Source organism: Vicia villosa, linkage group LG3 (assembly GCF_029867415.1).
Source record: "Vicia villosa cultivar HV-30 ecotype Madison, WI linkage group LG3, Vvil1.0, whole genome shotgun sequence".
Lineage (NCBI taxonomy): Eukaryota > Viridiplantae > Streptophyta > Magnoliopsida > Fabales > Fabaceae > Vicia > Vicia villosa.
In genome coordinates this window covers 16366296-16392119 of record NC_081182.1, presented here as the reverse complement: position 1 = coordinate 16392119, position 25824 = coordinate 16366296, and the positions used below count along the sequence as shown (strand labels likewise).

General features: G+C 34.2%; 2 protein-coding genes across 2 annotated transcripts; one reads left to right on the top strand and one right to left on the bottom strand.

Moving 5' to 3' along the window:
* The first annotated feature begins 380 nt into the window (after positions 1-380).
* On the top strand, positions 381-4903 carry LOC131660433 (protein FMP32, mitochondrial). Its single transcript, XM_058929680.1, has 7 exons — positions 381-630; positions 722-853; positions 948-1007; positions 3961-4037; positions 4153-4209; positions 4328-4394; positions 4479-4903. Exons 1-7 carry the CDS (start codon positions 484-486, stop codon positions 4596-4598), a joined length of 660 nt encoding a protein of 219 aa, XP_058785663.1. The 5' UTR covers positions 381-483; the 3' UTR covers positions 4599-4903.
* A 16315-nt stretch (positions 4904-21218) lies between these two features.
* Positions 21219-22638, bottom strand: LOC131660432 (GATA transcription factor 7-like). The gene is made up of 3 exons (XM_058929679.1): positions 22486-22638; positions 22098-22407; positions 21219-22015 (listed from the first exon to the last, which is right to left on the bottom strand). The coding sequence occupies exons 2-3, from the start codon at positions 22401-22403 to the stop codon at positions 21425-21427; spliced, it is 897 nt and encodes a 298-aa protein (XP_058785662.1). The 5' UTR covers positions 22404-22407; positions 22486-22638; the 3' UTR covers positions 21219-21424.
* Positions 22639-25824: the final 3186 nt, after the last annotated feature.

The following is a 25824-nucleotide window of genomic DNA, read 5'->3' as shown; positions in this document are numbered from 1 at the left end:
AATTGCATTACTTTAATTTAATGTAATGGAGTCTTCCATTGTTATTAAACATTGAGTTTTATAGTGAAATATATGTCATTTGAAAATATAGCAGACTGTTCCGTAGGTGCATTTACAGAACACTCTGTTTTAACACGTTCCGTAGATGCACTTACGAAAAGAAATAAATATTTTAAAAAAATGCTTTCGAATGTGCATTAACGAAAACAAGAGCATAATTGGAATTTCGCCTTGTAACTAAGAGATCCAAGGAGTGAATTAAAATTTTCTAAATAAAAAAACAATAAAATATAAATAAATAAATAAATAAATAAATAAAGTGTTCAAGAAGTTTAAAATAAATATACATAAAGAAATATCGTAGCAACAAAGGGCAGCGGCGTTGGGGGCAAGCAAGCGTGAGTAGTTAAGATAGTTCACACAATCTTTGTCCCTGAATTTCTCAAATTGCATTACAAAAAGTGAAAATACAAATAAAAAAAAATGGCTTTGTATAAACGCGCTTTTGGTTTGGGTTTAGGTTTGAAACCTCACTTCACCAAAATCACTTCTACCAGTAACAGCAGGCATGTTTCACAGGCAGTTGATTCCACCGTTAAGCGCGCATTCCTCGTCGATACTCTTGCACTGGTAATCCTAATTCTATTCTTCTTCTTCCTTTTACTTCAATTTTGTTTATTTTTATGGTGGAATAATAATAATAGTAATTGAATTCCCCTAGGTACGGAATTTGGAATCCAACGGGCTTCCTTCCAAACAAGCAGAAGCGATTACTTTTGCAATTACTGAAGTTCTTAATGATAGCTTGGAAAATGTTGCTCAATCTTTCGTTACAAAATCTGATATGCTCAAGGTATTTTTAAATTTATTTTTTCATATAATGGTGGAATTTTAAGTTGTTTTTGATATGTGTATGTGTAATTATGTTTTGTTTTGAAATCTTCTAGTCAGAAATGACCCAAGAAACAAATCTTTCAAAGTTCAAATCTGAAGTGCAAAGTTCTCAGGTACATTAGACAAGAGAATTGAATGTGGAATTTTGTTTAATTGTTTCATCTTTTGTTATTATAATAATAATTAACTCAACCATTGATTTTACTCTCATATAGAGACTAGCGACTGTAGAATTTTACATTGCACATTTACTTTTTGTGTTGCTTTTAGAAGTTGGAACTATTAGAACTTGAAGGGTTATGCAATAAGCTCTGTAGCACCTTGTGATTATGTTCAATCTTTTCATTTTTCAAATTATTACCGGTGCCGCTGTGTCAGTGTCGGTGTCATGTTTGGGGTGTCCGTGCTTCATAGGCAATAAGTGTCATAGGAGCACTTTTAAGGGTCTGTTTGGGAGTTTCAAGGGAACCTCTAGAGGAAGGGGATGAGAGGAACTACATATGAATTGCCCACCTTATTTGAGAAATTGTTTTTGTACAGAATGATAAAGAAATTTTTATGATTCATTCATGTTGGAGGACTATCTCTCTTTCCTTCTTTCTTTTTCCCAAAGCCCTTCTATCTCTTCTTATGCTCTAAAACAAACCAAGTATGTTTGAGAGTTGGGTTTTGGAGGGCTAAGTCTATATCTTGATATATACTTGAGATTTTGTGAAAATTGAAGGATGACTTATTAGACAATCATATAATATTTCAATCGCCCCTTTAATTGATTTTATAAACAATTTATCGTTTCTTTCAATTAGAAATGAATAATAAGCCTCTTCCTCCCTTTCCCTTCGTAACCCAACTTTCAAATATACCCTAATGAAAAAAGAGTTGATCTTGTGGTGCTATGAAGCTCTCACCATGTCGGGATTCAGAGAAGTGTCAGATGTGTTTATTTAGGCTGCCTTGCCTTGCATTTGTATGGATGATTCCACTACTCAAATGTATGACCTCCAAGCTACACAATAGCAACTCCAACTCTAACCATTGTGCAAGGACTCTAATTCAGCTTTCAACGAAACAAAGGAATAGAACATATTTGATGTAAACGAAATCTCCTTACGTTGGATCAACAAGCTTTTAATAAATACCACATGCACTTTTTGCATTTTTCAAACATCAAATTTCACATGTGAAACATCTTTTGAGTTTGGGCTGTTGTATACAATAGCTAGAAATTCTAAACTACACTTAAAAGTAAATTTCTTTGTATAGTTTGCAAGTAAGACCTAAGAACGAATATCATTTTCAAGTGGTTCACATTCACACTCCTTTCGGTCTATGTGAAGTTTATGTTTTTACTGTATCTATCTAAGAGGAATAATGCTAGCAACACACTCTCCGACACACATTTTTTAACATACTCTCATTTATTACTTAAAATTCATATGGGTCCCACCAAATTTTTATGTGGCCACTGGCCAACATGATTTGGTAGAGCCTGTTTGAGCTTTAACCAATAAAAGAGAGTGTGTGTTAAGATAGTATGTTGCTAGCACTCCTCATCAAAGAAATGGTTTAACATTGGTAATGGGAGTGGAACACAGTTTTGACCTGTTGGTATATACTACTAAAAATCTCAAAGTGTTGGAAGATTAATGAAGCATTGTCTTGAGGTTATTTATACTTTCTGTTCATAGGATATTGAAAAGAAATTGTTGAGAGTCGTAGACTAGCAGGTCATAATGCACACACGGTGTGTTGGAAAGCACTTAGAAAACTGCAAAAGGCTAAATGCCGCTGCTGCATTATGTTTGTATGGATCTCTCTCACTTTTATTTGTTGTTAAATCTAAATATGTTGATTGACTAAACTATATAGAGATTAATGAGCACTTGCAGCACTTTTTTCATCACCATATCAAGAATTTTGAAATAGGACACATTTGATTTTTCTACCTTTCAGTTATATATGTTTATCACTATCACAAAGAGAAACCAGAGTGTGGTTGAAATTTAAACTTTAGACTGTGCTGTTTAACATGATGTTAATACCAAGTTTCTCTTTCATTTGATTCTTGGTGAGGGATTCGAGAGTTTATGCATACATGTAGGTGATTCAATCAATATTCTCTAACTAGCTGACATCATTACACTAATCTAATTGCATGAATCTAATTATGTAGAAAGGCGCACCAACCCTATTACCTGCATGATGTATAGACATCATTGTTACTTTATTCCTAAACAAGGTATTAAATGTAAATGCATTTTACAAAAAGAGGAAAAACTTAGATGCAATAGGAAATTAGAGGAAAGGGGTTGGATTTTATCTGTAGTTAACTGCTGCAGAAGCATATCTTTCAGTGGTTTCAAAACTTCCCAATCTTCAACTGTTTTGCTGATGGAAATCAAATGCTCTGGTTCTTGTTTCAAATATCATGCTAAGATTTATTAATAAATATGCAATATGGGAGCTTGGATTTGGTATCAGTTCTGTTCGAGAACGAAATAATGACCCGAGAGGTAGAATTGATCGCTGTGTTGTGGTGGAGCTGAGTTTCGATGCGGTGGAGTGAGGCTGACTGCATAGCACTCCAACGCTCAAGTTAGTAAGAAAAATGAACAGTGAACTTTCAAATGGAGAGTGAAAATCGTACTTGTAAATGGCATGCTATCTCCCTTTAAATAGAAGAGTTTGTTAGCAGATGAAATTTGAAAGTGAGCGTGTAGTGCGGATGGCCGCAGGATAGATCTGACGGTGGAGAATGTGTTCTCCGATGGGGTAGTGTGAGAAGACTTAACATTATATCTGTCCATTCTCATCACGCTTTGTGTTCTTCTGGTATTGGACTTTACGCTATATTGGGCCTCTGCAAGCAGCCCAGAACATTATCGATTTATTTGAAGTCATTTGTGTGTTGGGGTGCTCATAAGTCAATGAGTTTCCACAACGTCTCAGCAGTGTCTAAGCATACTCTATCCCAAAAAATGAAAGGAAAAAAACAAAAAAGTGATTGTTAAATTTTGTTATTCCATCAAAATGTTTAATTTGACCTTTTGATGATTGGTAATGCAGGAGCACCATTTTTCTTTGTTGCAACGCGAGACTGAAAAACTTCGTAATGACATAGACAAGATGAGAAGTGAATTGAGGTCTGCACCTTAAGTTTTATATACAGATGTTTTCCACCTGAACTGAATTTGATTTCCACTGCCTTAGATTTTATTATAATGTATTTTTGAATTATTTATTAATTATCTGTGACAGATATGAGATTGACAAAGTAACCGCCGGGCAACGATTGGACTTGAATCTTGAAAGAGGGTAAGTGAAAAACTGAAAACGTTGTTCTATTTTTGCGGCCCTCTTGACGTAGTAATCTTGATTTGGTATAACTATAACCCTAAGTTATCGTCTTATTTATTTTCAAATCTAATCACAGACGCATTCGAGATGAGCTTGCTAATCAAAATGCTGAAACCACCAATTTGACAAACAAACTTGATCGAGTAAGTTATGATTTTTATTTATTAGTTGTTAATGGAATGAAGAATGTATAATTTGGATTAAAGTCTATTCTATACTGCTTTCAGGAAATCCATGCATTGAGAGCCCAATTAGAAGCCGCAAAATATGATGTGATCAAATACTGCATAGGTACCCTTGTATCCATATCTGCAGTGGGTCTGGCTGTGATTCGGGTCATATTGTAGTCTTCCGTGAAATCAAAGGTGAATTGTACTACGGTCTCTATTTTCATTTTTTCTTTAGCATTTCGGAAATCAAAAGAGTACCATTGGTTTTCATTGCTACAAGACCCACGATTCCATTTGTAACATTTTTGGGTAAGCTTCATAGAATTACCCTTAACTTCATGTGTAGTATCTCCTGTCCTCATTAAAATGCTAGAATTGATTAGTTTAGTAGTTGCGATTGAATTGTACCAATCAGAAAGTAGATAGAATTATTATTTGTGGATTAGAAGATTAATGAAAAATTGAAATATCATTGTTATCAATTGAACGTTAGGATGATTTACTCTTAAATCTTGATGTTGAAAGCATTTTTTTTTCAAACAATAGTTTACTTAGTACTCCTCTATGAATTATCTAGGCCGGCCTTTGATAATTTGCAATCCCTAGATTCCAGGCAACTTGGAATTTAAAGGGTTGTGTACTCTCTGAGTTTTGGGTACTATTTTACTTCCTTCACTCGCTATTAAAAAACTCTCCATGTTTGTTGACTTGTATGCATGGCTAACATAGTCTTCAAAGAGCGATTGAGAATGATACATGTTCTTGAATTTGATTGTTGGAGAAGGCATAAACTAGTTTTCAAGTCTCACGTCTCTTTGTCAGCCCGGAGTTCTCCATGCTTAGCTAGATATTTGCATACGATATCATTCAACACCTGAGCCTTTGAAAGAACCCGAACCACGGTGGGGATGTAAGCTAGGAGAGACTTTTTTTCCCACGTCTGCTCCATTCCCACCACCTGAGCAAAATATCAATTCTAAATTCTTTACCCGATAAAAAGATTGTAAGTTGGAAAGAGTGAGAAGGGAGAAAACAGAGGACCCATCTATTTCATCTTCTCAGGTACTGCAATAGTTGCTGCTACAAGTTTCCAAGCCTTGCTACAAAGAAAATCAAAGAACATTGCATAGTTATTAAATTCATTTAAGTATTTGCTATTCGTTTATCAAGTTAATGCAAGTGAGCTAATACAATCAAGCAACAAGTGAGCTAATTCAAATGGATTTTGGGCATGAGAGCACAAGGGCTGGGATTGTAAAACTACTTAGTGGTCTCCGCCAAGACAACTGATTAAGTCATCACCGTGGCATCTTTCATCAGTTAAAAGGAGTATGTTACGACTCAAGTTTTTTTTTTTTTTTTGATAAGCAAGATTAGATTAATAAAATAGATGTGAGTACTAGGGGTACTCACAACCCAATACAATATAGTTAACTAGCAGATTTTAAAGCTTCCAAAGGAGCTTGATACCAAGAATAAAAAGGGATAAAAGGGTAATGTTTCGACCCGACCGACAACCAAATCCAAGAAACCATCTTGATGCTCACAATGACTTCATCTAAAACTATAAGGGAGTTGTTAAAGATGAAGTTGTTTCTTGTGATCCATATAATCCATATTGTTGACAGCCATATGAGGCACGCTTTCTTCCGCTTCGATTTTCCTTTCAGAGCCTGCAAGAAGTAATATAAATGCTCATACCCCTCTAACGGTTCATCCAAACTAATCTCTAACCAATTGCCTATGTTACTCCACACACTCCTTGCAAAAGAACATAGAAAACACAAATGATCCAAGTCCTCGTTTTCATCCGAACACATGACACACAATTCATCTTCAATCGAATGAAGGACATTCCTCTTAGCTAATTGATCTTTTGTTGGTAGCCTGTTTAGAAAAAATCTCCAGCCAAATACTTTAATTTTGGACGGCACTGAAGATTTCCAAATTCGGGTAATTGCTGCAAGCTTATTCGCCTCCACCACGTCCTCTAACTGACCGATCCTCATCAAAGAGCAACAACTTTTGACAGTGAACATGCCTTCCCTAGATGGCCACCACTTGATAGAATCCGCAACTCCCACCGTTGGCCTATAACCGCCCAGAATTTCCAATAGTTCCATAGCCTCCTGCAAAAGCTCCGGTGTAGCCAGCATTAAGTCTGGATCTACATGGAACTCCCATTGCCATTGTTGATCACACCATACTCCCATCTCTTTGACAGTGGCTAAAGGTTTTGTAGAGCTGTTGTAGAGCAAGGGAAATATATCTTTGAAGGGAGTCCCTCCCAGCCACTTGCCATACCAGAACAGAATTTTACTGCCATCTCCTAAGCCAAAAGAAACATGCCCTGCAAAATAGTCAATTTCGTTAGTAAAACCGGTGCTTGCCGTCATCAGATCTTTCCACCACACCGAATCCCTCCTTTTCACTTTAAAATCGGACCCCATAACAACAGCATTATGTATATCACCATATCTTGCCTGCAAAATATTCTTCCACATTGACTCTTCTTCCACCAAAATGCGCCATTTCCATTTAATCAACAGCGATTTATTGAACAGACCTATATTCTTTACGCCCAGTCCCCCTTCATTCTTTGGTTTGCATATGTTAGCCCAACTTACCCAATTGATACACCTCTTATCATCTTTCCCACACCAAAGAAAACGGCTCTGAATACGGATAATTTCCTTCACAATTTTAACCGGAGCTTTGTAGAATGACATAGGATAGATCGGTAGGCTTGAGAGGACTGCATTGATCAGTGTCACTCTACCACCAATTGACAGAGTTCTCGATTTCCAAGTAGATAATCTATTTTTCATGCCGCTTAGCACTGCGTTCCATGAATCTGCTCTTCTCGGGTTAATTCCCACTTGGATGCCTAAGAATTTAAACGGCAGTTTCTCCCGCTTGCAACTCAGAAAGTGAGATGCTGCATCCAGAAAAGGCTCTGGAATATTGACTCCCAAAACCTTACTTTTAGAGAAATTCACCATTAGTCCCGATATCAATTGAAATCCTCTGAAGATTGCTTTGATCGTCCATAAGTTTCTCCAAGATTTCTTCCCAACGACGACGGTATCGTCTGCAAATTGCAACAACTTAGCTTCGGGTCCACTGTTAACACTGTACCCATCAAAAGATCCACCCTGCGATGCGGAATTGAATAAGACAGCTAAAGCTTCAGCAATTAACGTAAAGAGAAAGGGGGATAGTGGGTCTCCCTGTCTAAGTCCACGCTCCACAACGAAGTCTTTGGTTGGGCTTCCATTGACTAAGATTGACATCGAACTATTGAACACACACGCTTCCATCCACTTGCACCAATTATTGCCAAAACCAAACGTGCGGAATAGGCATCTCAGAAATTGCCAATTAACGCAATCATACGCCTGTTGAAAATCAACCTTAAAAAGAAAACATTCCTTTTTGCTTTTTTTTGCGTGATCTACAATTTCGTTAAGAGCCAATACTCCATCCAAAATCTGCCTCCCCGGGACAAATGCAGATTGGGACTGAGAGATTATAGAATGTAACACCTTCTTGATTCTATTAGCTAGGACCTTCGAAATGATTTTGTACAAGCATCCTATCAAGCATATTGGACGATACTCGTTGAGACCCTGGGGATTAGGATTTTTGGGTACCAAAGCAATGAAAGAGGCTGTAACTGCCTTGGGGAGAGAAGCCGAATAATAGAAGTCCATAACCACCTTGATGATATCCTCCTGTAAAAACGCCCAGCATTCTTGGATAAACTTTAGATTAAAGCCATCGGGTCATGGACTTTTGTCACCATCAGTATCCCATACCGCATCTCTGATTTCCTCCCTAGAGAATTCAGCATCTACCATGGTTCTTTGCTCCGCTGACAGTTTTTTAAAACCCTCTGAAGCAAGAGTTGGTCTTACCCCCAGAGGCTCTTTGAATCTCCCCTCAAACACACGGAATACAGCTTCTCGTATACCATTGACATCCTCAATCAAGTTCCCATCTCCTAAACTAACAGACCCTATGAAGTTTCTTCTCCTTCTTTCTTTAACAGAATGATGAAAAAATCTTGAGTTTAAGTCCCCCTCCTGCAGCCACTTCTGTCTTGATTTTTGCCTCAAGAGACTCTCTTTGAGTCTTAAGTTTTTCCACAGTTCATTCCTTGCCTCATAGCATTCCCCATTAACAACGCCACTTGTATTAATCTTCTTTGTGGCCTCTTCTATGTTCAAATCTATCCATCCAAAAGTTTCTCTATTCCATTTCCTCAACACACCTCTCAGGCTCTTTAGCTTCTCTTTAACTATATGTATATGACTTCCATCCACCTGAAAATTCTGCCACGCTGATTCTACCATGTTACTGAAATCATTCTCCCCAAACCAACAATTGTTCACTCGGAACGGTTTAGGCCCCCAGTCCTTAACACAAGAAGATAACCATATTGGCGCATGATCAGATATGTCCCAATCTCCCACCTTCTGCCCGACAATATTCCACTCCTCAATTAATTCTGCCGAGAGTAAAAATCTATCCAATCTACTCTTTGCACTCCCTTCCTTATTTGACCAGGTGAATCTTTTGCCTATAGCTGGCACATCTTCTAAATCCAGCAAATCAATGAAATCATTGAACTCATTAGAAACACTGTGGCTATCATTCCTTTCACGGCCCATTCGTTCAGTAACCTCTTTGATGGAGTTAAAATCCCCCCCCACGCACCACCACCCCGGATCAGATTTATTTTTAACATTCACCAGATCAGCCCACAAGAGTCTCTTCCCAGCAATGTGACAAGACGAGTAGATATTAACATAATAACAAACCTGACCTTTAAACTCTGCTCCAATGCCCAAAAATCCTTCAGAAGCAAAACTGAATAGTGGAGTTATGATTCCTTTCTTCCACATTATTAATAAACCCCCCGACGCCCCAACTGAATCCTTGCTTGACCATTCAAAATCGTCTGTTCCCCATAGGCTTCTAACAAAATTGATGTCCACTGCATGAGATTTAGTTTCCTGCAGAAAAACCATATCTGCTTGCCCATCTATTATCATTTTCCTCAATCTCCTTCTCTTGATCGAACTGCCACACCCCCTTATATTGAAGGACATTATATTCATTCCAAACACAATTTTTTCTCCTTCAAGCGCTCCATTCTATCTGAGTCCAGTCTTTCCATACCCTTAATCAGTTCAACAAATAGCTCCTTCTTTTCTCCCCCCGAAATACCTAATTGAGAAATTTCCTGCCACACCTTATCAGCCACTTCCTGCGATTCCCCATACATTTCTTTCTTATCACCACCTGAAGACAAAGGCATCAACGCAGAATTACTACACAAAACCGTGCCTTCAGAAGATTGAGCCGAATCACCATGATTTCCCAACACTTGCAGAGGTTCACCAATTTTTAGGGTTCGCGGTCGGGACAGAATTGAGAAGAAGGATTTGGATATCTGAAAGTTAGAATCTTGAGGTAAAGAATTGCTGAGAACCTTATTCTTTCCTTTAATTAATTCTTTGGCTAAACTTTGGACCTTATCTGCTCTAAAATCTCCACCTACACTTTGGGCTTTTTTGGACCCCATGCATTGGGCTTTTGTTATATGATGTTGTTTCTTGACCCAATCCTCCACAGCCCCAACCGAACTTGCCTTTTGTCCATTTTGGCCCAGTTTGAAAGTACTATCCTCATTCCAATTACCTAGTTGGATTCCAGAGTAATTAGAATCCAATTTGTCTACCTTTTTCATAAAGTCAATATCCAACCTTCTATTGTCAGATAATATCTTCTCTTTTTCCAGTGCTTTTTGAAACATCATTACATTCTCCTGCGCCACCTGACCATTTGTACTTTCATTTAATGTTTTTTCCCTCAAGACACGTCTCCTCGCCGCCGCCCCCTTAGATACATCATTAGACTCTTGGACAAAAGACATCATTTTGTCCACTGAATCAACACTACCCCAACTGCCGGAATCATCGACTGAATCCTCCCCTGAGTTGTTGCATGAACCTCCTTCCTTCTCATCATCTTTCAACTTAATTCTCAAGGGCCCATGGTTGTCTTCGACCACTTTAATTCTAAAGACTGATTCATTAATGGAGATGTTGTGGATTTGATTCAGGTCCAAGCAATATTTCGTTCTAACTAAAACCCTGGCCACATCTAGGTTTTTTAAAATCTTTGTATCTTCATCTGTGCAGATGAACACCCCCACCAAGGAAGTAATGAACTTAAATATTTTATCCTGCCAAGCGTGACAAGGAAGACCGAAAACCTTCAACCAAGTGACTCTTTCATTGTCAATATCAGATGGGCGCCACGGCCTTATCTCATTGAACCAGTGCGAGATCCAATCGGAAGCTTCAGCTATAATAGCTTTTAATGCACCTTCTTCGTTCTCCTCCATCAAGCATAAGTTTGCACCCATTGGAGTCACCTTAATACCAAAGTGTCCTTCTTTGTTAAACCTTTCTTGCATGTTATAAGTTTCACCTGGGATTTCCACTACTCCTACAAATGCCTTTTGGAATCGTGTTAAATCTTCATCTTTCACATTATACTCCAAATGCGCAAACGGTATTTTCTTTTCAAATCTCTGCACATTATTCACCTGCTCGCCTCTTACCATATGTGCGTATGATTTCCTTTGATTACCTTCTTGATTTCCTATATTGTTTTGCCCACCTGACTTCCATTGAAACGGTTGATTGTGCAGTTTTGGGCCACCCCAGGACACTGACTGTCTACCGGAATGCTTCTGGACATTTCTCCCTCCCTTATCGCCCGGCCACGTCCTGTTAAATCTTGGAACATTTGCATGGATCTTTCTGGACTCAATGATGATGTTATCCAATTTCAACGCCATCATACGCTCATCTTGCACGTTGAAGAACCTTACGAAACCAAATCGTTTTCCACGCTTATCTCTTCTTGGTGGGAAAATGACTTCGTCAACCTGACCAAACTCCTTGAATATGTTAAACATTTCCTTAGCACCATAATTTTCAGGGACCTCCGTGAAAAAGAAAGTTGACACTGAACTCCTGTCCCCACTGTGGCCACCTCTCTCCGTTTCCCACCTGGGCATGTTTTTATCCCTACTCCGCTTCCTCCTTGAAACCTCCGTCCATTCCAACTCTTCCTGTCTAACCATGATTCTTCTATTCTGGAGTGTATTGCATAGGCTGTGATAGTGGGTGTGGAAAGAGAAGTTTTAGAGAGAAGTCGGACCTTCTCTCTCTAGTTGGTAGGTCTAGCTCAAGTTAAACAACTCACTCAAAACCATGCATTCAGTTTTATAAAGTCAAAATATTGCTTTTCTCAATAGTAAAGTTTTACTTTTGTCTTCTTTAATTTAATTCCTTGGGGCAATTTATTTCCTAAAGGCTCAAGCTCCATAGGATCAACGGTCGAAATGAAGATGTGTCTGAGATGTTGGATATGATCACGTTTAACTTATTCAACTTTTTAAATTATTATTGATGTTGATGTATCGGTGTTATGTCCGGTATGTATCGGTGTTCTGAAGTCCGGAGCATTTTTTATTTCTTGCAACGACCAAAAATATGAAACAATTGCAAAGTGAGTTCATTAGGAAAAGGACGTTTGTTCCCCTCTAGAAGAAAAGATTGAGATAAGTGACATTATCTGCAGCTTTAAATGTTTTTTTCTTTGGCCATCCTTCTACAAAAGTGAACTTCTTTTTTATCTGAAAAGAAGTGGCTTCTTTCTCCTCCTTTAAACATTTGTCTTCTTCTCATTCTCTTTCCGTCTTTTGCTTTTGCACGTTTTCTGCCTTCGATAATTATTATGGCTTATGCGTGAAATGGAAATTGATATATTCTCTCTATATTTTAAAATAATTGTTTTTTAAATTTTTTGAAGAACTAATAATATATCCGTGCGTCCGCACAGGTAAAAATTATTTAGTAGTATAAAATTATATTATAAATTAAGAGTTATGTTTATGATATTTAGTTGCTTAGAATCTAATTGATTGTGTTCCATGATACTTCATAAAGTATTACATTCACATTTTTAACATTAAAGACAAGTGCAAATGAGTGATAACTCAACATCTACTAAATAACAAATTATCTTGAGAGTAAGAATGAATCGGTTCATCAATCATATTACAATGAAAAGATAAGAATACATATTAATATTTAAAATATTTTATCATTAAAATGGTCATTTTATGTATGCCTTTTTGTTTATATCTAACTGATTGTGTCTAGTGTCATTTTATCAAATGCAAATTAACTGTTATACATGTTTTGTTATTTGGATCTAACTTGTTGTTTCTCATAACATTAAAGACAAATGCAAAGCTATAATTAGCAAGATGTAATATGATTTTGAGATAGATATTGTAAAAATCATAACAAAGCTAAATAATAATTTTATGCAGTAATGAATATATATTGAATTGTCATTCATTTGTGTATTTATATAGAATTGTTACTTAAAATAAAATAGGTATCGTGTTGATAGTGCCCCGTAATAAAAATAGACAATTTGACATTTAAAAATAAGAATTTTGTATCTCAAATAAAGACAATGGTTAATTAAAATAAAATAAGTATTTTGCTGATAACGTCCCATAAAAAAATAAAAAAAATTGACATTTGATAATAAGAATTTTGTGTCTCAAATAAAGACAATTGTTAATTAAAATAAAAAAGAAATTTTGATGATAGTGACCCGACAGTAAAGTAGAAATTTTGACATTTGAAAATATTTTTTTAATAATTATGAATAATTTTTTAATAATCATAAAATAATTGTGTTTTCGATTGAGTAAATTTTTACGTAATTCTCTTTGTTCCATTAAAAATATTCAATTTATTAATTTATTTATATTTTAAAAAAAAATTGAGGGAGAAAAAATGAAAATGAAAATTGTGAAGTGTGTAGGGTGTTTAATAAAGAGAGTGAAAGATAGAAATAGTTTAATTTATAAAAGGAGGAAAAATATAATTTAAAATGAGAAAATGAATTTGTATTGTCATGTGTCTATATTTTATTGATTAGAGAGTGTAATTATATTGATCTTTATATAAGTACTAATATACCCTTTTTGCTTTGTAAATTTTAAAAGAGGAAAAAACATTTTTGATAGAGTGATGCCATCTTCTAATAATAGTTAGATAATAGATATAATAATATTGGCATAAAACATTGTATTTTTAGTATTTAATTTTATTTTATATATATATATATATATATATATATATATATATATATATATATATATATATATATATATATATATATATATATATATATATATATATATATATATATATATATATATATATATATATATATATATATATATATATATATATATATATATATATATATATATTGAAAATAGTGTATAGAATAATACGTAAATAACACAATTCAAGAAATAGCAATAATTGCAATATCATCAACTATCAACTTTCTATACACTACTAAATATCATATATTATCCTTTAGTGTTAATAATATTTACACAATATTAAGGACTTTTTTGTAATAACTTAATATATCTATTATTCACATTCTAATTCAACAAGAACATGACACGTGAGTGTGATTCCGATTCCATTACTTATTCAAATTTCAAATTTCACTCTAATTTTTCTTTTCTACACTTTTCACTTTTATTTTATTTTTCTCTTTCTCCATTTTTTTTTTATTTTTTTAAACATAAATAAATAAATAGAATTTTTTTAATGGAATGAAGAAAACATTATTATTTTTAAAAAAATTTACTCAACCGAAAATATTATTATTTTATAATTATTAAAAAATTATTCATAATTCTTAAAAAAAATTATTTGAGCAAAATACCTATTAACAAAATTTTTATTTTTTTCACGGGCTACTATCAGCAAAATATTTATTTTATTTTAATTAACAATTATCGTTATTTGAGACACAAATTTCTTATAATTTTTATTTTTTTCACAGGTCACTATCAACAAAATACCTATTTTTTTAATCAACAATTATTTTTATTTAAGACACAAAATTTTATTTTTAAATGTCAAAATTAAATTTATATTAAGATCATTCATTTTATAATTAAAAAAAATCATTTCAAATTTACGCGTATATTTAAATAAAATTTATATTATATTAAATAAATTTATTCGTGCAGACGCATGAGTATCTTACTAATTCAAAGGTAAAAATATCATTCATTTTAAAACAAAATTTATTTGTTAAAAGATGGTCATTTTAAAACTGAAGAAATACAACAAAAATGTGTATGGAGTTTTGGTGTCAAAACAAAGAATTTATTAAATTAACCATGTGGTAATCATATTTCATGTTAACACAAATAAACTAGCTAGCTAGGATAAAATTGAGGTAATGGAAAGTTTTTCTCTACGAGGTAAACTTGTGGTGAGTGTATAAATGTAAGTTGGTTTAGTAAATTTTGTGAACTATAAATAGTATTATCAATTTATCATAAACAAAATTTATTATTTTGTGGGGGTTGAATCCATTTTTATAATGTAATGGTAAAAAGTAATCTCTCAAAATAAGTAGGACTAAGAGTGATAAAACTTCTCAAAAATATATTATTTATGTATTTTAAAAACTGACTTCAACCACATAAACACTGATCAATCATGAAAATACATTCTTCATTCAATAAGAAAAGTAAAATATAAAAAAAAAAAAATCAACTTTAATTTTTTGAATCATCTCAACAAAAGCGATCCTATTTTACTGTTATTTTTGATTTTTTGCGGTTGAAACGATTTTATCTCAATTTTACCGACCTAACAATTTGTTGGTCCAAACTGAATCGGATTAGACTACAGTTTAAGGTTGAGCCAATTCAACTAATCGATTTCGTCCGATTTTTAAAACATTGCATCAAACTCTAGATTATAGTGATTCATTCTTAAAAAGTCAAAATATTCCATTTTAAAAATATAAATAAATAATAATTTGATGAAATTACAAGAGATCCTTTAAGAGTGACCATTTTATAAAAATTGTTCATTTATATATGGCAATTTAAAATCTAATGGTATAAATATATATTTACATAAAATATTAATTTGAGAGGAAAAAAACTTAAGGGATAACTTTGAAAGAAAAAAAATCAAACTTAAATGATTGAATTAAAATTTTGGCTTATAAAATAATAATAATAATAATAATAATAATAATAATAATAATAATAATAATAATAATAATAATAATAATAATAATAATAATTACAAATAAAAACATATACTATTTTTTAATCATAAAAACATATACTACACAACACTAGGTTTAATTTATTTCCTTACCTTGTTATATTTGTTTGTTAGCTCTTAACTTTTTAACTTTGTGTTAGTTAAAAAAGCATTATTATATCATGATCACATGGAGTGATCCCTCAAAGTGGTGGGCAAGTCATGTCCAAATAGCATGGACCTTAACCATATGCTTTTTTTTTAATTGAGATTATTTCAACTTTCACTATTCCATAATTCATTCTCATCCACTCAAACGCACGTTGTTCATTGAATGGCTGCTACTACCTATATATCGTCATTAATTCTTGATTATTTTGTACTATAATTACAAATAATTTCATGCCCCACAATCCAACAACTATTCACCCACATGCTGTCAAGACTTAGATTGTAATGGAAGGACTTTTCCTATTGTTGCACTAAAAAACAATATCACACTTCACTTGATACAAAATGTTTAATTAATTGAGGATTAAGACGAGGAGCCCATGTTTTCAAGACCTTAATTGACTCACTAGATGTCAACGCATTAAGAAGTACAGCTGTATTTGTTTTAGATTAATTAAATAGAAAATCGTGGGGATTTTGGAACAATTTAAAAATGGGAATGTTAATCAGTGTCCTCAAGGTAATGGTTAAGACTTTAAAATAGTAAATTTATCTCGGTAATCTCCGTATTTAATGTGTTGAAAATTGAAATATATTTGTTGCGTTGCGGAACTAGTTTACGCGGAAATAACGATGAAACATAGTTTCCGATGCACTTAACATCGTGGATTGAAGGATACGATCACGATACTTCTTGAACTAGAGGTATGAATCTTGATGCAGTGATGTTAACCGATATTCGATGTCTCTGATACGATTGATCTTGTTAAGAGAAAAACTAATTCATGTTGCATGTAATCGGTTGTACTTTTATGTCAACCGCCGATTACACCTGTGTAAAATTAGTTGAAAAACTAAAATAGTGGAAAAGTTTAATCGGTTGATATAATATGTCAACCGATTACGTTCTGAAAGTTTTTAGTTTTATTGTTAGTTAATTGTATCTCATCTATTGTATTGTTATATAAATACCCTAGGGTATCTTGTGATTAAAATGAATGAGAATTCACCATATTTCCACCCTCAATTACTCTCTCTCTCTCTCTCCACACTCAATTACTCAGTTATTTTCACCAACCTTGTGGTTCCAAGTTCTAACATTTGACTTTAATAGCCTGGTTTGATCCACAAACACCTAGTGTGCAATCATTAATTCAGTCTTCAATGAAAGTATCTCTGCAAACCTATACATCCTTGATGCGAAGAATTACGACAAATTGTGCAATCAAATGAAGGTGTTGTTTGGTTATCAAGATGTTCTTGAAGTAATCAAGAACAATGTAAATCCTCTTGTCGAAGGTGCAACATATTCACAACAAACATCGCATAATGAAGAAAATAAGAAAGATTTCAAAATGTTGTTTTTAATCCATCAATATGTTGATACGAATAGTTTCGAGAAAGTCGGTGATCGTGAATCATCGAAGTAAGCGTGAGAGATTCTTGAGAAAGCATACACATGGGATGACAAGGCGACGATTGTGAGGTTATAAACTCATAAACGTCAACTTGAGTTGATTCAAATGGAGGGGAAGGAGACTATCAACAATTTCGCATTGATAATTACTCGTTTGGTAAACCAAGTAAAAACATATGGAAAAATGATCACGGAGCAGTATACTGTCGCGAAAATCTTGGGTTCTTTGACGACAATATTCGATAACATAGCCGTAGCGATCGAGGAATCGAAAGATCTTACAACAATGAGAAAAGAGGAGTTGTAAAGCTCTCTAGAGGGACATGATCAGAGAATATAGGAAATGAATGTTGACAAGGAAAAGGTGGAGATCGCTTAGCAAACCCGTTTCAATGAGATAGACAAGAAGGCAAAGAGAAAGTGTCATATGAGCAAAAGTAGTGGAAATTTCAGAATTTTGGTGGAAGAAACTCCCAAAATTCTAAGAATTCAATATTAGTAGTAGTAGAGTTGTTGGATCAAACAATTATAGAGGTGGAAATCTAATAGGTAAAGGTGGAAAAAGAATGGTTGACAAGAGTAGCATGCAGTGCTTTAATTGTCAAAAGCTTGACCATTTTGCAAGCGAATGCAATTCCAACAAGAAATAATCCCAAGAAGATGAAGCTAGAGTTGCACGCCAAGTGTTCGATGAGGAGAACACACTCTTTGTCATGATCACAAAGGAGAATGCAGCAACAACAAGGTGCAAGGCAGCAACAGTTTGAAAAATGTTGCAAAATTGAAGTGTAATCGGTTGCACAATTATGATAATTGGTTACATACTAAAGAAAATTCCATGGTGACTTTGAAGGAAGTAGTGCAGTGCGGATACCAATGGTATTTAGATTATGGGTTTTCTACGCATCTGGAGGGGAGGAAAGATTGGCTTGTTACAATCAATCGTGCCATGAAAAATAAAGTGAAGTTCGCTGATTAAACCACTCTAGCGACGAAAGGGATCGATGATGTATCAATCGAGACAAGGAATGGTAGAAACTCTTTGATAAAGGATATGTTATATATCCCCTTAATCAAGTGTAACCTTCTAAATATTGGCCAATTGCTTGAGAAGGGTTACAAGATTCATGTAGAGAACAAGGCACTACATGTTATAGATGCAAACAGGGTTTTGATCCTAAAAGATCCTATGGCTTCCAATAGAAATTTCATGTTTGAGCTGAAGGTTGCGTAGGAGTCTTGTTACAGTGGATAGTCAAGAAAAGTGGTTATGGTATTATAGAATTGGGCATCTCAACTTTAGAGATCTCAATGCCCTGTAAAAGAACAGAATGGTAACGGGGGTGTCATTGATAAACATAATGGCTGAAATTTGTGAAGAGTGTGTGCAAGAAAAGCAACACAAGGGAAAATTTAGCTAGAGTGCAGGTTGTAGAACCAAGAACTACATGTTATGCATGTAAATGGGGTTTTGTTTCTAAAAGCTCTTACGGCTGCCAATAGAACTTTCAAGGTTGAGCTGAAGCTAATGGAGCATAAGTATCTTGGTACAGCGGCTAGTGGAGAAGACTGGTTATATAATTATAGGCTTGGGCATCTTAACTTTATATATCTCAATGCCTTGAAAAAGAATAGAATGGTAACGTGGCTTCCATTGATCAACATACCGGTTGAAATTTGTAAAAAGTGTGTGTAAGCGAAGCAACACAGCGAAAAATTCAGCAAGGATGTTGGTTGTATAACCAAGTGTCACCTTGAGGTGTTGTACCCAGATATGTGTGGACCAATGCAAGTTAATTCAATTGGTGGCAATAATAATTTATCACATTCATCAATGATCATAGCATAAAGCTATGGACATATCTAATCAAGATAAAGGATCAGGTATTCAAAGTGTTTAAGAAGTTCAAATCGATGGTTGAAAGGCAAAGCGGACACAAACTCAAAGTTCTTAAAACAAATGAGTGAGCTTATGAAGGAGTTTAAGATGATTGACCTTGGCCTCATGACATAATTCCTTGGCATTGAGTTCCACAAGTCCAAGAAGAGACTGCTCATGAACCAAAGAAGGTATGCACTTGAGATTTTGAAGAAGTTTAAAATTGAACATTGTAATGAGGAAGTTACTCCTGCTAAACCGAGGTTGGAGTTGTTAAACAATGAGGATTAGCAAGATGTTAATCCAACTCAGTAAAGGAGGCTGGTTGGATTCTTGCGTTACTTTTGCAATACGAGACCAGGTTTGATATTTAGTGTCGATATTATGATTAGATTCATGGGAGACCGAAGGTGTTATTGAAGGAAGGTTGAAATTGGAGTATTGTAGAAGTGAAGATCAAGTGGCTGATTTGTTGACCAAATGACACCAAGGTATCAAACTTATTATCATCACGCCTCCGATAATTTTGAGTTGTTAAAACAATTAATTTTGGTCCATTTCATTAATAAGTTAAATGATTTCTGATTGATATTAAATTTTATAGACAAGACCTTATATAATAATACTTTTATTTAACAGTTAATTATTATACGGATATGCAGTGAAAAATCACTGAAAGTGTCGTGATACTAAATTTGACATATTGATTATATATATATATATATATATATATATATATATATATATATATATATATATATAATTCAATCTATCTATCATTAAGAAAATCCATTTCAAAAAGAAGAAGTAAATATCAATCTATCAATCTTCATATCATTAAAAAAATTTCCACCATAAGCCACTGGACCCCATCAAGTGGCGGCAATATCACATTGTAGGGTACTCTTACTCCAATTAGTGCCACCTAGTATTTTAGTTAAATGCTTCCATCACACTTCTAGCTTGTGTGATGTGTCTTAGACTTTTATGGTGATTAATTTAGTTTAATTAATTAAATTTTTTTTAAAATACTCTTAAAATTAATTAGTTGGTTTGTTATAATGTTTTTAAAAATTAAAATTATTTTAAATAAAAAGTTGTTTTTTATTTAAAGTGTTTATTGGTTCGAAAAAATTTGAAATAAAACGAAATTCAAATCAAACTATGGTGTTTGGATCAGACAATTTTTAATTCGGACAAAAATCAAATCAAATCAATAAAATCCAATATTAATTAATTCGGGTAATAGATTTTTAAAACTCTACCCACAAGTCCATTTACTCGAACTAATCATATTAATTCATATAATTTATATCATCATCATAATAAAAATTATTATAAAATATTTAATTTAAAAAAATATGAAATATCATTTATTTATTTATAAATAAAATATTATGAATTCGAATTCCCGGCTTTATATTTTGTGTTTATGCATGACTAACCAAAGTTTAACGAAACAAAATTTATCTAAAATTTAGCATGTATGTAAACCAAGAAAATTTAATCCATATTTCAGCGATCCATATATAATAACAATCATCGATTTATTGTACATCATTTTATGTTATTCAATCTAATTTTGAAAGTGAATTATATAGTTTAGACTAGAGATATAATAAAATTCAGTTAATGCTGTCTTAAATACTAAAATAAACAAAATGTTTAAATTAAAAAATAAACTTTACAGATCCTAACTAAACTAAAGACTTTGTCAAAAAAAAAAAAAAAAACTAGACTAAAGATATTAAATCCAGTCCCTCTAAATTAGCGGGATACAAATTCAAATTTTACACACTCTGAACAAAACTTTAGCGTATAAAGTGAAGTACTCCTAATTAACTTTAATTGATTTTTGCATAATTCCAATTCTGAGTCTGACCCATCTCTCCCGCTCACACAAAAATCAAAAAAATACTATTAAACTTAGTTGAATAATTCATTCTCTTGCTATAGTGTTTGACAAAGAAGCAATCAAAATATCTAACTCTAACCAACCATATGTCAGCTTGAATAAATGGCTAACTTCACACCTAACTTCATTTTCTTGACCCAATTTCACATCTTAATTACTATTTCTCCAACTACTTTTCTTCATGCAATTAACTTAAAACTGTTTTTGTTAAAAAAAAAAAACTTAAAACTGTATTAGATTAATTAAAAAGAACAAAGCTAACAAAATGGGATAAAAATAAAAACAATCCATACCTTCCTAATAATATCCCTTACCTGCTGCCTACCTGACCTGACTACCACTACAACTACAACCACTAAATATTTTACAAAAAAACATGAACCCGGTTCAAACCAACTACAGCTCTTTCCTAATCTAAACTCAGCAACTCGTAACTATTTGGGTCTGAGCCGATAAACCGGATTCCTGTCCAACCATCCCTTTCCTCTTCCTCATCTCCAACACCTTCCGGTGGCTATTGGAATGAATTTCGCTGCTAAAAGTTGGGCTACAAGCCGGTCTATACTCCGAAAAAAGCCGACCGGATTTATACCGAACCCCACACGCGTTGCATAGAGTTTTAGCTCCTAACGGACCGGTTCTCCACTGCGGTGTCTTCTGCACTTGGCAATGACTACACCGTCGCTGTAAATGGGCCTCCTCTTGGGCTTCAACCCCAACAACTTGAGTCTGGGCCTGGGCCTGAACCTTTTTCTTCTGTTTCTTTGCTGGCGGCTCTACAAAAACCGTAGACGGGAAAAATGGACGTAAAATCAAAGGACTAAAAGCCCAGGCTCGAGGGTTTGGTTTTCTGCTCTTGACGGTTCTGGTTTTTCTGGTAATTTTTTCATGGTTCGGTTCATTTTGAGGATTCTCGTTGGTTTGAACATGAACCGGGTAGAGAAGAGAAAGCTCTGGTAGAGAATCATCTACAAAGTGAGAAACCCATTCAAGGCCTGCCACGTCATCATCCTGTAAATAAAATGTTTCAGTTTCAGAAACTTACCGTTTCAGTTACAAAACGGAGAAGAAGGTGAAATTTATAGAGACTCACCGGAACGAGCAATTCAGTTGAGAAAATGGAATCGTAGGAAGCGTCGTTGGAATTCGAGTTGCTATCTTCCGAGAGCGAGTGAGAGGAAAGAGATAAACTATCTTTTTCTTCTTCGTCTTCCTCGTTGTGTTGCTCATGGTGAAGAACATCGCCGTTGGAAAAATCAAGGAGGTCGTCAACGGAGAAATCTTCACCGGCAACCACCGTATTGGAGTTAAGGCTAAAAAGTTCCTCACCAAGCGTTTGTTGAAAAACAAACTCCCTTCGTAAACTCGGTTTCAAAGCTTTTGCTACCGCAAACTCCATTTCTCTGCAAATAAATTAAACTTTTAACCAGTTTCAATTTGAGGTTTAACTTTTTGTGTTGAGTTTTCATTATTATTATTACCTGTAAACAAGAAGAAGATGAATTGAAGTTAGGTTGAACTTGAAAGAAACTATGAATTTTTCTTTCTTCTCTTTCTCTACACTTATTGCTATAGTTTTTTTTTAATTTTATTATGGAATTTAAATACAGTAGCATATCTTCCTTTGTAAAAAGGGTGATCCAGCATGCGTGTGACATTTGGTCACGTGGTGGGGCTTGACTATTATTGGAATAGTTATAGTTACAATTATAGTTTTTTTATTTTTTATTTGTTATTAATTAATGAAACGTAAAGTTTAAATTTTCTTTTATCGATGATTTTTATATTTTTTGATGGCCCGGTCCAATGCAAGTGGTTGGGTTGAGCCGGCTAAAAACAAAAAAACGTTAAAATCAAACGCCGGTTTTGACTGTTGATGGAGATGATAAATCAACGGCTGAGATTGAACGTTTTGAAAAACAAATTCCGCAACGCAACGAATTTGTTACTAACAAGGAAACCGCCTTGGATGAAAAAGTGGGTCCAGTTTATTTGGGTATTTGCGAAAATAGGAATGGTTCGTTGCGTTGATTTTGCCTCGTGACGTGGATAATTGTTTTTGATAAATAAAAATATTTTAATTTTGTTGATGACTTTTTTGTTGAGGACTGTTTGGCGCGTGAAGTTATTGACTTTTAAAAGTAGTAATGTGAGTGAGATTCGTGGCTTCAACTAAGTTATCACGTTTGGACTCGACTTATTTTTGGCGCGTTTCTTTTATGCTTTGTGGACTCTTAGCTGTCTTCCTTAATATGTAAAATAATGTTTTCTTTTGCTTTAAGCGAAATACTTCTTTCTTTATTTTATTATTAATACTTATATTTTTTTACTTTACTACTTTTGTTTTAACATTTAGAAAACTGCTCTAAAATTCTTAGTTTCAAATGATTTACTCAAAATAGTTGTTCACATTTTTCTTATATTTTTTTAATACAAGCCATAACTTTAATTACACGTCACTTTTAGATTTTATTTGAAGGAGTATCTAGTCTAGGATTTAGAAACATTGCCGAATGAAGGAAAATGAAAGGAATTAAGAGATGTTATAGCTATTAATTATAGTGGGGAGATTTCATAAGACTATGAAACACAATTGAAATTTTCATTCACTCTAGTTATTACCTTTTTTTATTGACTAATTTTTTTTGGGAGTAGTCTAATTATTAAAATTAATCTTTTAAAAATGGATAAATTAAATGTTTCAGGTTTGAATTCATCAGAGTCGATTTTGACTTTTTAAAGCTCCAAGAAAAATAATTAAAATGTATTCTTAAAAAAAATTGAGCAATTAATTAAAAGTTTTAAAAAAAATGCTAACTAGTGCCCTCAAGGCAATGGTTAAGACTTTAAAAATAAAAAAATTTATCTCGGTAATCTGCATATTTAATGCCTCGAAAATTGAAATATTAAATTTTCTATAAAATATTTTCCTTTTTTGGAATGTTTAACCATTGCCCTGAGGGCACGGTGTTAGACTGTTAGTGATGATGTCAGCCGTCCTTGTTGATTTAGTCTTTAATTATATTTAATAAGTGTCCTAGTTTATCGGATGGTGATGTTAGTATTTGATTCTGTTTTGCTGGACCTATTCTTAAGCAAGTATTCAGGTCCTTTAGATTGTGTTAGACGTGACCTGGTTTTTAGCTCTTTCTGTTTCTTACCATGGCTATTTAAGAGCCTTAGCTTTACTTAATTTAATAACTCATTTATTCAGAATTAAGTGTGTTCTATACCATTTGAATTTTAACAATTGGTATCAGAGCTCCGAAAGGGGCCTGATAGTGTGAGTAAACACAAAGAGATCAAGATGTCAACCTCAGAAAAGTTCGTGCAGCCGTCCATTCCCAAGTTCGATGGCCATTATGATTTCTGGTCAATGACAATGGAGAATTTCCTCAGAAGCAAGGAGATGTGGAACTTGGTGGACGAGGGAATTCCAGCACCGGCAATCGGAAACGCAACAGCAAGTGAGACACAAAGAAAGAGTGTGGAGGAGGCTAAACTCAAAGACTTGAAGGTGAAAAATTTCTTGTTTCAAGCTATTGACAGAGAAATATTGGAAACAATTCTCGACAAGAGAACATCGAAGGCGATTTGGGATTCAATGAAACAAAAGTATCAAGGGTCCACGAAGGTGAAAAAAGCGCAGCTTCAAGCGTTGAGGAAGGAATTTGAGTTACTAGCCATGAAAGAAGGAGAGAAAGTAGACAGCTTCTTGGGGCGGACTTTAACAGTGGTCAACAAAATGAAGACAAATGGTGAGGTGATGGAGCAAAGCACTGTGGTTAGTAAGATACTTAGATCATTGACCTCCAAATTCAACTATGTCGTCTGTTCAATAGAGGAGTCTAATGATTTAAGTGTCTTGAGCATTGATGAATTGCATGGAAGTCTGCTTGTTCATGAACAAAGGATGCAGGCACACCAGGAAGAGGAACAACTACTGAAAGTGACCTATGATGAGAGATCAGGAAGAGGAAGAGGTAGAAGCATGAATAGATGAGGACGAGGTAGAGGACGAGGCAGACATGCTTTCGACAAGGCTACGGTTGAATGCTTCAAATGTTATAAATTAGGGCACTTCCAATATGAATGTCCTGATTGGGAGAAAAGGGCCAATTATGTAGAGTTGAATGAAGAGGAGGAACTTCTATTGATGTCCTATGTTGAGAATAACCATTCAAAGAGAGAGGCAGTATGGTTTCTTGATTCTGGTTGTTCTAACCATATGACAGGGAACAAGCAATGGTTTGTGGAACTAGATGAGCAATTCAGCCAATCAGTAAAACTTGGAAACAATCTCAGAATGCCAATGAAAGGGAAGGGCAACATCAGACTTGAAGTAGAAGGTGTAACTCAGGTAATATCAGAAGTTTATTATGTTCCTGAGTTGAAAAATAATTTATTGAGTATTAGCCAGTTGCAAGAGAAAGATTTGGCTATCTTGATACAAAATGGAGAATGTCGAGTCTATCATCCCAGAAGGGGGCTAATCATGCACACACATATGACATCTAATAGGATATTTGTAATATTGGTTAATGTTGTATTACATACATCACCTACATGTCTAAGTGTGAAAAGTGGTGATATTGGTGAGTTGTGGCATAAGAGATATGGTCACTTAAGCATCACAAGTCTGAATTTATTACAGCAAAAGGAACTTGTCCGAGGACTTCCCAAGTTTCAGGTGCCAACCAATGTGTGTACAAGCTGCATGAAAGGGAAACAACATCGGGAGATCATTCCAAAGAAAAGCAAGTGGAGAGCAACACAGAGGCTGCAACTAATACACTCAGACATTTGCGGACCGATCACTC